At 36.0% G+C, this 14,139-nt stretch overlaps 1 protein-coding gene across 3 annotated transcripts in view; it reads left to right on the forward strand.

Annotated features, from left to right (window-relative positions):
* Positions 1-7,185, forward strand: part of LOC122359510 (TPA-induced transmembrane protein) — a 7,961-nt gene extending 776 nt beyond the window's left edge. The window contains exons 2-8 of one of the 3 annotated variants that reach the window (XM_043259839.1): positions 163-216; positions 595-663; positions 770-905; positions 1,183-1,325; positions 5,708-5,778; positions 5,924-6,093; positions 6,291-7,185. In XM_043259839.1, coding sequence (XP_043115774.1) covers positions 163-216; positions 595-663; positions 770-905; positions 1,183-1,325; positions 5,708-5,778; positions 5,924-6,093; positions 6,291-6,298 — 651 coding nt within the window. In that variant the 3' untranslated portion in view covers positions 6,299-7,185. The remainder of the gene's footprint in view (positions 1-162; positions 217-594; positions 664-769; positions 906-1,182; positions 1,326-5,707; positions 5,779-5,923; positions 6,094-6,290) is intronic. The other 2 variants (XM_043259840.1, XM_043259841.1) reach the window with 2 other exon arrangements.
* Positions 7,186-14,139: the final 6,954 nt, after the last annotated feature.

Below are 14,139 nucleotides of genomic sequence, written 5' to 3' on the forward strand. Positions count from 1 at the left end.
TGGACGCACACCTGACTTTTTTTTTTGCGTCAGTTTACTAGTAAAAACTTGTAAATTGCATGTGACATGATTTTTAAGATATCGTGTGGTTGATGAGCACATGTACTTACGTATTTTGTTTGCATATATATTTATATTATATCATATCATATAATATCACAGAAATGTTCACAGGTGATTCCAGGTGCTTGCTCCCCTCTGCTATCACCAACACAGGTATACATCTTAATCCTTAATTTTATGTGAAAGGAAGTGTAACTGACTGGTTGTGTAATTGAAAGTTACACAAAAAGTGAAAATAATAACTGACTGAATGGAAATGTTTCAAGCCAAAACAAACCATTTTGACAATGTACATTCAACTACATAAGCTGCTCCTTCCATTTTGTCTGATATGCAGTGACTCAAGTAATAAATATGCACACCTGGTTGAGAAATACAGAAATTATCTAAATAACTTACAATACATTGTTTTCACTTATTGTTATAAAAGTAAGCTCCACTCTATATATGTGCCCTTACACTAGAATTTTAAGCAGCAAACAGATCCTTTAATTTAGTTTGACCTGTCAGTCTGGATTTGTGTGTTTTCAGGTCACTGAGAACAATAACAAACAGCACCTCCATGTGGACATCGATACTGACTCTCCAAGTCAACCCAAGGTAAATCTCTAAAACAACAAGCCAAGACAAGATGTTTACTGTAATTTAAACTCTCTGTATCCACACTTGGCATTGAATATCACTAAGAAAACCATTTTGTTTGCAGTTGCAGAGGGAGCTTCAGAAGGTCAAGAGAGAACTGAATGAGGTGGTGGTGTGGAAACTCAAACTATGGATGTTGATACTTATCATCTTTATTGCCATTGCTCTGGTTATTGGAATCTCAATCATTGTGTGTGCAGGTACTACTGCTCCATTCAGATTCTTTGTCTAGTGTGAATGTTATTGATAATATTACTAGTGCAATTTGTTTTATATATTATTAATTTTATCACAAAATACTATACCAAACACACATACAATATTAAATAAAAAATACAATAATGTTGTTGTAACACTATTGTGGCATAAAAGATTTCCGTAGCCGCTTCAGCTGAGGTGGCATGTGAACCCTTTATCTCTTATACATTCTATTATCAATTGAAAAAATGACTATATATATAATTTTGTTTTTTAAAGTTGGTCATGATGATGAGGATGAAAAATATGACAAATCATCATTTGTGGTGGCGCGCTACTTCAGAGGGAATTTCACTGTGGACGCTAAAAGTTTTACTTCAGACACTCCGGACGAAGGGACTATGATAGAACTGAAAAAGCAGGTAATAACAAGAATGATTGCACCATTTTTTTATAGATCCCTGTAAGAATCTCTTTACAATTTTACATCCGTATTGTTTTGACATAATTTGAAGCAATCTGGGTAAAAATAAAGGGCAGTTTTTTTTAAGGTGACCTATTATGCCCCTTTTTACAATATGTAAAATAAGTCTCTGATGTCCTCGTATGAAGATTAAGCTCAAAATACCCAACAGATAATTTTTATAGCTTAAATTTAAGTTAAAATTTCCACTATTACGGTATGAGTCAAAATGCACAGTTTTTGCGTTTGTTCCTTTAATGCAAATGATCTGGTGGAGCAGTACAGATTTTTGCAAATAAACATTTTACTATTAGTAAACACATCACTATTAGCCTGCTTTACTTTTCTTTACATAAAACATACACATTTTAAAAGTCAGTCATCTGATTACTATGCATAATAAATAAGCATTTATGAATTACACAGAAGGGCACAGCGCAATAAAAATAATTACATAGCTGGTCTCATGGTGACTTTGCATGCTATCGCAAACTTTGTTTCTGCTTGTAATTAAACAAGTTCTGCTTGTGATTATGAACTCAACAAGGCAAGGCAAGTTTATTTATATAGCACATTTCATACACAATGGTAATTCAAAGTGCTTTACAAGAGAGGAAATAAAATAATTACAAGATTTAAATAACAATAAAAAAATTAAAATAAAATAAATTGAATTTAAAGCAAAAAGAGATTGATTTAAAACAGTTTAAAATAAAAGAAGCAAACAGTTCGGACGCAGCACAGTGCTCATTCTGTAAATGCACAACTAAACAGATGAGTTTTGAGTCTGGATTTAAAAGTGACTAATGTTTCAGCACATCTGATCTCTTGAGGAAGCTGGTTCCAGATGCGAGCAGCATAATAACTAAAAGCAGATTCTCCTTGTTTGGTGTGAACCTTTGGTATTTCTAACTGACTTGATCCTAGTGATCTGAGTGGTCTGTTAGGTGTATAAATAGTGATCATATCTGCAATGTATTTAGGTCCTAGTCCATTGAGTGATTTATAGATGAGTAAAAGTGCTTTAAAATCAATTCTAAATGTCACTGGAAGCCAGTGTAAGGACTTGAGGACTGGTGTGATGTGCTCTGATTTTCTGGTTCGAGTCAGGATCCTGGCAGCAGCGTTCTGGATGAGCTGCAGCTGTCTGATGGTCTTTTCGGGAAGGCCAGTGAGGAGACCATTACAATAGTCCACCCTGCTGGTGATGAAGGCATGGACTAGTTTCTCCAGGTCTTGCCTGGGCACAAAACATCTGATTCTTGCAATATTTTTTAGGTGATAGTACGCTGATTTAGTCACTGCTTTGACATGACAGCTGAAACTAAGGTCGGTCTCTAGAATCACACCAAGATTCTTGACTTGCCTTTTGATTGTTTGACCCCTTGAGTCAAGGTATGCATTCACCTTGTGAACTTCATCTTTATTTCCAAACGCAATGACCTCAGTTTTCTCCTTGTTTAACTGAAGAAAATTTTGGCACATCCAACTGTTGATTTCATCGATGCATTGGCAGAGTGAGTCAATGGGGCTGTAGTCATTTGGTGATAATAAAGCTAGGTAAATCTGCGTGTCGTCAGCATAGCTGTGATAGGCAATTTGATTCTTTCTCATTATTTGACTTAGTGGGAGCATATACAGGCTAAACAAGAGCGGCGCAAGAATTGAGCCTCGTGGGACTCCGCATGTCATGGACGTCCACTTAGACTTATGCTCTCCTATACTCACATAATAACCCCTCCCCTCTAAATATGACCTGAACCAGTTTAGAGCCATTCCAGAAAGCCTGACCCAGTTTTCCAGTTTGTCTAGAACAGGGGTCGGCAACCTTTTTTATCAAAAGAGCCACTTTGTGTTTTTTTTGTCACGGCCATCGGGTGCCACTACAAGGAGGCTGAAGAGCCGCAGGTTGCCGACCCCTGGTCTAGAAGAATGTTATGATCGACAGTGTCAGACGCAGCACTAAGATCTAGTAGTAGGCGAATATCATTTCTTATCTTAACTAACGCTGTCTCTGTGATTGAAAATTATCCAGATAACCATTTGAGTTCAAGTAGCTGTTCTGCTGATTCAGAACTACCTTTTCAATGATCTTGCCTATGACCGGAAGATTTGATATCGGTCTATAGTTACTCAATATGCTGTTATCAAGATTTCTCTTTTTCAGGAGGGGCTTAACAAACCGCAGTTTTCAGGGAGTTTGGAAAAGTCCCAGAAAGAAGTGATGTGTTCACCACTTCTAAGATGTCAGCTTTTAAACAGTTAAACACGCTTTTGAGAAAAGATGTGGGGAGTGTGTCAAGACAGCAGGTTGAGGATTTTAGGTGCTGTACTACTTCCTCCAAAGTTTTGCTATCAATTGCTTCAAAAACACACATAGTGACTCCTTTTTGAAATTGTGGTTGAATCTGACATATCTCTACATCATCTGATGTTTTAATCGCCTTTCTGATATTTTCAATCTTCTCAGAAAAGAATGAGGCAAACTCATTGCATTTGCTGTCAGAAAGCATTTCACTGGGAATCTGACTTGAGGGTTTTCTCAGTCTCTCAACCGTAGCAAAAAGAGTGTGGGTGTTGTTCAGGTTACTATTTATAAGGTTTGAGAAAAACTTCTGTCTTGCTGTGGCTAATTCCACATTAAAAGCATGCAGGCTGTCTTTATAGATGCTATAGTGGATTTCAAGTTTTGTCTTCCGCCACATCCGCTCAGCCATTCTGCATTGCCTTTTCATGATCTGCACTGCTGTTGATTTTCTCCAACATGACTTTTGTCTGCCAGTCTTCTTACTGACTTTCACAGGTGCAATGTCATCCATGATATTCTTAACTTTTGAGTCAAAGGACTCCAAGAGAAGATCAACGCAGTCGACAGAAATGCTTGGCATTGAAAAAACAGCCTTCATAAATAGCACACTTGTGTTCTCATTAATGCATCTCTTTCTGACAGTGACAGATCTGGATTCAGTGGTAGCAGAGATCAATATATCAAAGAAAATACAGAAGATTCAAGACAAATTCAAGGGGTTCGACTTTACATTGCTTTCATATACAATATTTAACTACCGCATTCCTATTTTCGATCATGATAGCATGTGAAAGCAGCATCAGTGAAAACAGCTAGGAATAATGGTAGCTTTAGTAACATTAGCCTTACAGATTCCCAAGAAGTTTTCCAGAAAGGCAGATTTAAAAACAAAATATGGTATGTAATACTTTGTCTGGAGCTGATGTTTGACTGTTTAGTTTATTGGTATTTATACAAAAATGAGTTGCTGGATTTGTACTATTATATGCTAGTTGTTTACAAACACTATGGCCACACAAATGTGTACATAAATGTGTAAATAATTAGCTGTTCTTAAAAAAACATTAGGGCCCTGTTGCCTAAACATTTTTCTGTCATGACCATGATAATGGAAACTTTATATAGACTGACTTAAGCATGTTTTTTTATGTAAAGGCTTTGATTTTGGAACTGGTTTACATTTAAACAGGAAAAACTTGCCTCTAGATTTCTATTGAAAGTGCATCACTGTACTATACACATAATGATGTGAATACATTTTTTCAAGCAAGAGGGACAAGCATATTGGCAATAGAAAGACAGCATACTTGTACTGGCCCAGGAACATTGCATTTTATGAGCAGTTTTATGAACTGTATCTTTTAAAAAAATACCAGTTTTTGAAAAGATTACTTTTTTATTGCACAGTAGACTGTTACAACTAATAATTAACTTTCAAAACACTTGAATCATTGTGATTTTAAGGTTATCTATCTTAAATTAATAGTTTACCCAAATATGAAAATGTACTCATTGCGTCATTAATTCACCCCCATATCATTCCAAACCTGTATGACTTGCTTTATTATCTGGAAAAGAATCTGACTCAAAAGAACAATGCTTTCATTGATCATCACTTTTCAGAGCTATTGCACAAATCAAGACCATTTTGTGATTCACAGAAAGGTTTGGTACTTCTTGGTGAGGGTGAGTTAATAATGACAATTGTTGGCGAGCTAATCCAACTGAGTGGGATGCGCCACAACTTGCACTTCTCCTCTAGTGTTTGTCTCTGTCTCTGTCTCTGTCTCTGTCTGTCTGTGTGCACAAGGGGGTGGGTGGACTGCATATTTGAGATGTTTTGCTTATCAAACACAACTCATTTAACAGAGTTCAGTAGTAGACAGACTGGAGTAGGTGTGATAGATATGCTAGAAATCCAAGATTAGAATGGAAAAACTCTGCTCTGCTTATTTTTATTTTTTTTTTGGGCTATGCACATGTATGATTAATCAGTCACTCTGTATCTCCCATACACCATGATTAACCCTCAGCTGACAGGAGTCTACAATTCTTCTCCTGCATTGGAGCGGTACTTCTCCAGTGTCACCATTATCAATCTCAAGTGAGTCAATTTCACACTCCATTGTCACATCTAACACCTTCTTTTCAGTTTATTTGCTTGTGCATACTCTAACTGTATGGGCAAGACTTAAATGAGCACTAAAGTTGACCAAAATCACCTTTTTTATTGCTGTGTTTCTATACAGGAACACCACAGTTCAGTTTAAGCTAGAGTTCATGATGCCCTTAGAACATGAGGAGTTGATACGCTACATTTTGAGTCTAAAGATGGTTAAAAATGTTCTGCTTCAACACTTGTATGATCGAGACGCTGGAGACCCTTTCTATATCATACCAACATCACTCCACATGGAAGGTGAGGAGATATTTTTAAAACAAAATAATAATAGTAAATAATAAAAGTCTTTAACACAATCACAACAATTGTTGATGATAAACAGTAAATAATAAAAAAGTATGGAGTATAGTGGATAAAATATTAAAGCTATGTTTATAGCAGAATACAGAATCTTTGCATGCAAAACTAACAAATATAAAATGAATTTATTTCAGATGGGTAGATGAGGAAAATTGAGATGGATTATTGGAATTCAACCACTGGTACTTTCAGAAAATAACATGTTTTTTACTGCCTTTTGCACTCTTTAGCAGATGTAATAGTAATAATAGTTTTTGTATTATTATTATTATTATTATTATTATTATTATTATTATCATCATCATCATCTCATCATCATCATCATCAAAATTTAATAATAATAAAAATAATGATGATAATAATACATAATATTATTCACCAGTAATAAATAACTGTCTTGGGTTCATTTCAATATCAGCATTCATATATTTTACACACAAAAATGACTTTTTAGATATTCAGAGTAAAATATTGTTTTGTTATTGTTAATACGATATTTTAAAATGGATGTATCCTAACAAGAAACAGAATATGAAAGTTCCCAGCCTGTTCAGTTATGATGTTAACTTACATGTTGCTCCAGGATGAATTACTATTATAATTCTGTGTACTGTACATTTATTAATTGAATATTGGACAGCGTTTTTAAATGCTGTGGGACAGTTCATTGTATATGAGTTGTTGTGTTTTTTTTTTTTTAAATGCTTCTTTTAAATAAAATTTGTGCTCTCAAAAGTTCTATAATGAAACTATTCTACTGTATTTCTACATATTAAAAAACAAACAAAAAAAGCAATTATCGGTACTTTAATGTAGATGCTTAAGGTCAAATGTGTATTTTATAGGTCACCAGCTCAGCTGTTTTTGTACTTTTTTTTTTTCATTTCTTAATTTAAAAAAAAAAATGTAATGCTGTGTGTAATTCTAGACTATATAATTAGTAGTCAAACATGAAAAATGCATTTATACTGTACATATACTAATGAAACTTGTCATAATACATATGTCCTTATTTGGCTTTTGTTATTACATCTTTATCCTGTCTGTCTGTCTATATGAGGGTCATAAAATCATTATACAAAGGCAAAATTGTATTTTTAGGAAAAGATAACTGTTTTAGGAGAAAAAAAACAAGAAATTCTTATTGTAAAATAATTACATTTTCATTGTCTCATTTCACTACTGTTTCAGCACATTAGATTGATGATTATCAATGACATAAGCCAAAAGAATTGTCCCACAAAGACATTATTATGCTTCCATTCTCTCTTGATTGTTTCTGAGATGCCTCTATAGCAGTTCCTTATTTGCCATCAGCTAATGCAGAAAAAAGGACTGACACCCTAATGCTCAGAGTTCTACAATATGTGACACAGTAAACTTTGTCACTTACACATACAATTTAGAATATTACTTTGTGTCATATTATTATATAGTAATTGTATGAGATATACTTATAACTTTGTAGGAGCTAAAATACTGTGTTTTTATGCAAAGATAATTTGTTAAATTTTTTTGTTTTTGTGTTAAATTTACCCCATCTAGTGGCTCAGGTGTAGATGCAAGGCCTCTGAGATAAAATACCTGTGATGTCACTTGAGGGTGGGGCTATTGTGAAGTGACTGTCTTTGACCTCTCAGTCTGACTCAACATGTTGACTCAAGCTACTTTATATCTTTGCAATCCTTTACTCTACTGAGGTTTTGTTTGTCATTTTGTATTTTTATTTTTTAATTGTAATAATTGCGTCCTAAAGTTTGGACCAATCAACTATGTGGGGAATGGATTTGTTGAGACTGTGAGCATCAAGCTTTTTTTGTTCAGCCACCAAAGTGGACTCCTGGCCACTACACAAGTCAAAGACTTCTTTCTACAATCTGAAGATCACAAAGAAAATGCACTTGTAACTGTAGATGTAGATTGATATCAGTAAGCACATGGCATGGACTGTTTTATTTTAACTGCATGGTTTTAATGTATTCATGTATTTCTTAAATTGGGCCATTGAAGTTCTAGAAGAGGAAATCTACTAATTGGATAAGTCTACTATAGGGAAAGTAGATTATTGGATGTTCACATCAGTCTGTGTTAATTGCCTTTCCATGTGCTACATTACAAAGCAAATACTGGTGTTACTACTAAAGAGTTTGATGATAGTGAAGAGAAAATAAAGCATAACCTCTCAAGCACTGTTATGGATGAAAATGGCTACGTTGAGAAATGCAAGAAAGGAAAGCTTGCCCACTTAACTAAAAGAAAAAACATAATTATGAAATTTATGGTAGATGCTTATTGCTTGCAAAAGGTGAAAGCTAATTTGTGCATCTCTTGGATGATTTTAAACCCCTAAATGAAACTTATCAGCAATTAATGTCAGAAGAGGAAGCTATTTAATATGAAGCTGAATGGTTTAAACCCAAAATGACTGCTTTTAACCATTCAGAAACAAAAGAGAAAAAAAGGTGTTCTCTGGATTATCTAAAGCCGATGAACCTCAGGAGATTGAAGTGACACCTAAAGACGGCATCAGTTGCATCTGCAAGTCTAAAGGTGGAAACCATTTTAGCAAAGGGGGCTGCACTCAAAGAAAAACATCAGTTGGAAGATAGAGAAGATTAGTTAAATAGAGAGAAACAAACACTTAAGAAAAAAGTTCTGAAGCTGAAAGAACAGCTAGAAGGCAAATTCAGGCAAAATTCCAGTTTTGATGTCAGCTGGTAAAACAAGAAGGAGCAGCAGCAACAGCTAAGCCTTGCTTGTGATGGTCAAGACAAATTGAATATCTATCTTGCTGGTGTCAAAGAGTTAGCCTTCAGAGAATGAATTCCTTTCATTGGACAAGGCCACTAAAGGTCTTTCTGTGGTACAAACCCCAAGTGTTCACCCCAAAGGTGGTGTTCAACCAAATCTTGTCTTGCTGCAATCAAAATTAGCCTCTAGCCCAATTAATGTACATTCTCTGACCCAGTCATTCAGGATATCAAGTGTGTCCGAGCAGTCTTTTGATCAGTACTCCAGTAACACAAGTAAAAGTTCTGATATACATCATGGCAATTTAGTTAACATCCAAAATTATATAACATCTCTTTTAGTGAAGCAACTTTTAGTGAAGCAACTTTTAGTGAAGCAGCTTTTAAGTCTCCCTCAGAGAGATATCCCAGTTTTTGATGGTGATATTCGGAAGTTTAGACTATTCATAAGAGTTTTTGACTTTGGCATTGAGCTAAAAACAGACAGCTGTGATGATCGACTACTTTCTTGATCAATTCACCAGGGGCTTTGCCAGTGATTTGGTCAGAATTTGTCTTCATATGACTCCAGATAAAGGTTATAAAATTTTAGAAAATTTGCTGCAAAAGCACTCTGGAGATGAGTTCACTATCTCTTCTGCTTATATGAAGAAGGCTTTAGAGTGGCCTGTGGTTAAACCTGTAATGCAATGGAGGATATGAAATACTTGCATGACATTTTTTCATCAAAAATTTGTCATCCCATCAGAAAATTCTGGAACATGAAACTTCCATACAAACTGAGAGAAAGATGGAGATCATATGTGTGGAAATTTCAAGAGAACCGGAACAACAGGCCCCAATTTAAAGATCTTGTTTTATTTGTTGAAAAGCAAGTAAGGATGGCTTAAGATTTTTGGAGATCCAGGATAAGCCAGTAAGTTAAAGATAAGCTGCCCACTAAAGTCAAGCCCAAGTCTGACTAATTTTTTCAATGTGTAAAAATTACTTCAGTAGTGCAGTCAATGGCCTGCAAACACATTTAACTAGATGCTATTTGTGCTGTAAATGTGGGTTGGTTGCAGAATGTGGCTAATGAATTGCATAGAGCAGTTTCACAACAAGCTTGCATCACAAATGTACTGACAGTTAGATGGAAGTAATGGTTTATATCCACCTCATTCTTACAGCAAAAGCGAAGTGGTCATTTGGACATTTAATGTCTCTGACTTCCGGCCTCTTTTGTTTTCAAGTTTTTTTTAAAAATGATTTTACTCTTTACGGTTTTTCCTCTTGTTTTTGAACCAAATGTCTTGCACATTCACAGAAAACGGCTTACTTCTACATTGAAAAATTATGTGGATAGGTTAAAATATTAGTATCTACATAACAGTCAGTCAAGTCAGTCACAATCAAGTATACCCAAAAATTTATATAAAAAAAGTCAAATTTCAATGTTAATATGCAAGAGCAAAAAGCACTGAACAGGCTTGCAGAGACTATATGACAATGTGACTCACATATATTAAGTATTAGGGCAGGGGTGGGCAATTAATTTCTATCAGGGGCCACATGAGAAACTAGAATTGTGTCGAGGGCCACCAACTTTTTTTCATTGTAAAATGCTCTCAATTAAATATTTTGAATAACTGGTACTGATAATCAGAAGATTAACACACTTTGTAAATATTTATATTAGGTTATGTGAAATTATGGTGTATAGGTTAAAAAAGAAAACAAAATCATTTTTGAATCAGTGCAATTTATTTTTAACTAGTTAATCTCCCTGAAAAATATATTGTAATGTTTTCCACCTCATGTTACCACTTCAGTGAGAATAATCTGTTAATAAGTCTGTTCTGGGCTTGAACAAGGGCATTGAAATCTGGCAGAATGTCTGAAGTTGCTATGCGAAGAACAGCTGAGAGGTGGTCATCAGTCATATCTGTACTTGGATTTATTAACTTCATCACCAAAAATGTCTGTTCACAATGATAGGTAGATCCAAAGAGGAATAGGATCCTCTGAGCATGCCTCCTCAGGTGTGGAAAGTTCTCCTCTTTGAGGGAAGAGTAAAAGTACAGGAGTGAGACTGACCTAAAGTGATCTGCCAGAAGTGAGTCAGACTGCAGATCAATGAGTTCCATCTGAACTTCACTTGGTGCATCATCCACACTGCAGTTGAAGGGAGAAGAAACCATTTGCATTTCACCCTAAAGAGTTTTGAAATCTTGAAATCCCCTTCAAAACTCTTCATGCAATGCTTCTAACATGGTTGAGTACTTTTGTAGGTGATCACCTGGTCTTTTGGCTTCCTTAAGTATTGGCAAGTGAGTCAGAATGTTGTCTTTCACTTGGCTTGAGAGAAGTTGCAGTTTTCTCATAAAAACCTTGCATTGTACATCTCATGCACAAAAATGCCTTTGCACTGCAGTTTGATATTTAGTTTGTTCATTAGTGCAGTCACATCCACAGCGAATCCGAGGTCTGCCACCCAGTCTTTATCTGAAAGTTCTGGGACGTCATGGCCTTTCTTAACACAGAAGTCCTGAATCTGGTCTTTCAGGTCCCAGACACTTTTCAATACCTTGCCATGGCTGAGCCACCTAACAGTACAGTGATAGCTTATGTCGCCATGTTCAATCTCATTTTCCTCCAACAATGCAACAAATTGTCTGTGATTTAAAGCCTTGCTCTGATGAAGTTAACTGTTTTACTGACAGCATCAACTACATGTTTAATTTTTAACACTGTCTTACACAACACTTCCTGATGTATGATACAATGCAAAAATGTCAATTTCTGAACAGGGTTAATTTCTGTGACTTTATCCTGCATTCTCTTTAAAAGTCCAACATTTTTCCCTGTCAGATTTAGACAACCATCTGTTGTCACACCTACAAGCTTGTCCCATTTCAAACCTAAAATGTTCAAACATGCATTTACCTCTCTAAATAAATCATTACCAGTAGTTGTGCCTTTTATTGACTGCATGGCTGCCAACTCCTCTGTGATTTGAAAGTCTGAAGTTATTCCACGTAAGAAGATGAGTAGCTGGGCGTTGTCACGTACATCGCAGCTCTCGTCCAAAGCCAGAGAAAAAAAAGTCAAAGTCAGACGCTCTGTTCCTCAGCTGAAGCTCTAAGTTTCCAGCGATGTCCTCTATCTGCCTCGTTACAGTGCGTCGCAAGACTGAAACGCTCTCAAATGTGCCCCTTTTCTCCGGGCATATCAGCGCAGCAGAGTCCAATAAACATTCCTTAAAAAACTCTCCATCGGAAAACTACTTACTTTTTTTTGGCGATTTTATAAGAAATCCACCCACTTACGTGCATACGTTCGTTTAATTAGTGACTTAATGCTTTTCAAAATAAAAGTAAAAAAACTGTTTAATTTATGGTAATTATATTGTATAAAGGGCCAGACGTAGGCCGCGGACCATAGTTTGCCCAGGTCTGCTCCAAACGGTGTTTCTTTGTTCATGTAAACGGGTGTTTTTATCGACTTTAGCTGAACTGGGGTGTTTAACGTGGTCGTTGTGCATTACTGATACACTGTTCTCCGAATTACTAAACGAATAAGATCAAATAAGGTCCACCACATCCACTCTCCTCTAAATGGAGAGAGAAAAGGTCTGTCGGTCTGACACAGAGTGTCAGTAATGTACAACAACCACGTTAAACAGTCCATTTCTAGCTAAAGGCGATAAAACACCCATTGACATGAATAAAGAAACTCCGTTCGGTCTAATCACATGGACACGTGATGACGTGTCAAACAAATTAAAACTTCTAAAAGTTCTTTGACACGAACAAAATTAAATAAAATCTTTGAAACGTGTTCATGAATCGTAAAAACTACTCCACGCTCAACGTGATCACTCCAAACTGTGTTTCTTTGTTGATTTAAACCGGAGTTTTTAATAGACGTTAGCTGAAATGGAGTTTTCAACGTGGTCGCTGTGCGATACTGATACCCTGTTCTCCGAACTACTAAGCGAATGGGATCAAATAAGGTCCACCACATCCACTCTCCTGTAAATGGAGAGAGAGAAAGGGTTTGTCGGTCTGACACAGAGTGTCAGTAATGTACAACGACCACGTTAAACAGTCCATTTCCAGCTAAAGGCGATAAAACACCCATTGACATGAATAAAGAAACTCCGTTCGGACTAATGACGTGGTCACGTGATGACGTGTCAAACAAACTAATGTAGCGGGAAATTTCACTACAATGTAGGGGGTACAAAGATGTTGACTGTATCTTGGACGACTAGAGCTTCAAGATCTAGGTCTTTAACTACTAGTACATTTAATTCCTGTACTTAAATTTATAAGTATGCTTTTACCTGCCTTGTTAGATGTCCTTTGTGGCCACGACTGACGAGGATTGAAATTTAATGTACACGATGGCTCTCTTAATATAGAAATACTAACCTTTCTTTCCCTCTATCAGCCCACAAGACAGGAGGAATGCCCCTACTCCAAGATAACGAAAATGTTAAATTTATTCTCAGTGTTTTGAAAAAACAATAAAGAATGCACAATGATAAACTTACTTGTGGTGACAATTAACAGCAGTACTTTCAGATTCAAATAGATATAAAAAAAGAAAAAAATATATATAATCACAACTCAACGTCAACCTTTTACCTCACCACAGAACTGGGCTGGTACTGGAGTGTCCGGATATGGCAGGGTAATCTTTGCAATTACTGAAAACCTGTTTAAGTCTTTTTTTCTCAAAAAAAACAAGAAAGAACAGTTCAGCAAAATGAGCAAAAATCACTGTCCATGTACGCTTCCAGTAAGCAGAAAAATCTCCTGTTGACGAAAGAACGAACGAATACAGTTCTGTTGACAAGTTCAAATGTCCGACAAAAACTTATTCCCAAAAGCACTGAAACAAACTGTAGAAAGTCCAAAAATAGTCAAATATAAATTACAAAAATCTACAATGCCATTCACATCCACGCAGCGGCAGTAACGTGTCAAAAATGGCAAATGGAGAACTTTCCGGAAAAAAAAAAGAATTTACTCGTTCAAAAAAACTGCTTCGAATACAAATCCACAAAAATACTGTCCGTTGTATACTTCCGGGAAGCAAACTGAAGATAAACGAAAATAAAGCTCTTTCCAGACGAAGTCAAAAACACTCACGTACACTTTCTCCGCCGTGTAATGGTCGACGCCCTATTGCATCACACTCACAGTTCAGCTTCAACAACGTCCACAGCAGCAGCACAAGCTCGGTC

The sequence above is a fragment of the Puntigrus tetrazona genome, chromosome 15 (assembly GCF_018831695.1).
Source record: "Puntigrus tetrazona isolate hp1 chromosome 15, ASM1883169v1, whole genome shotgun sequence".
Taxonomy (NCBI): Eukaryota; Metazoa; Chordata; class Actinopteri; order Cypriniformes; family Cyprinidae; genus Puntigrus; species Puntigrus tetrazona.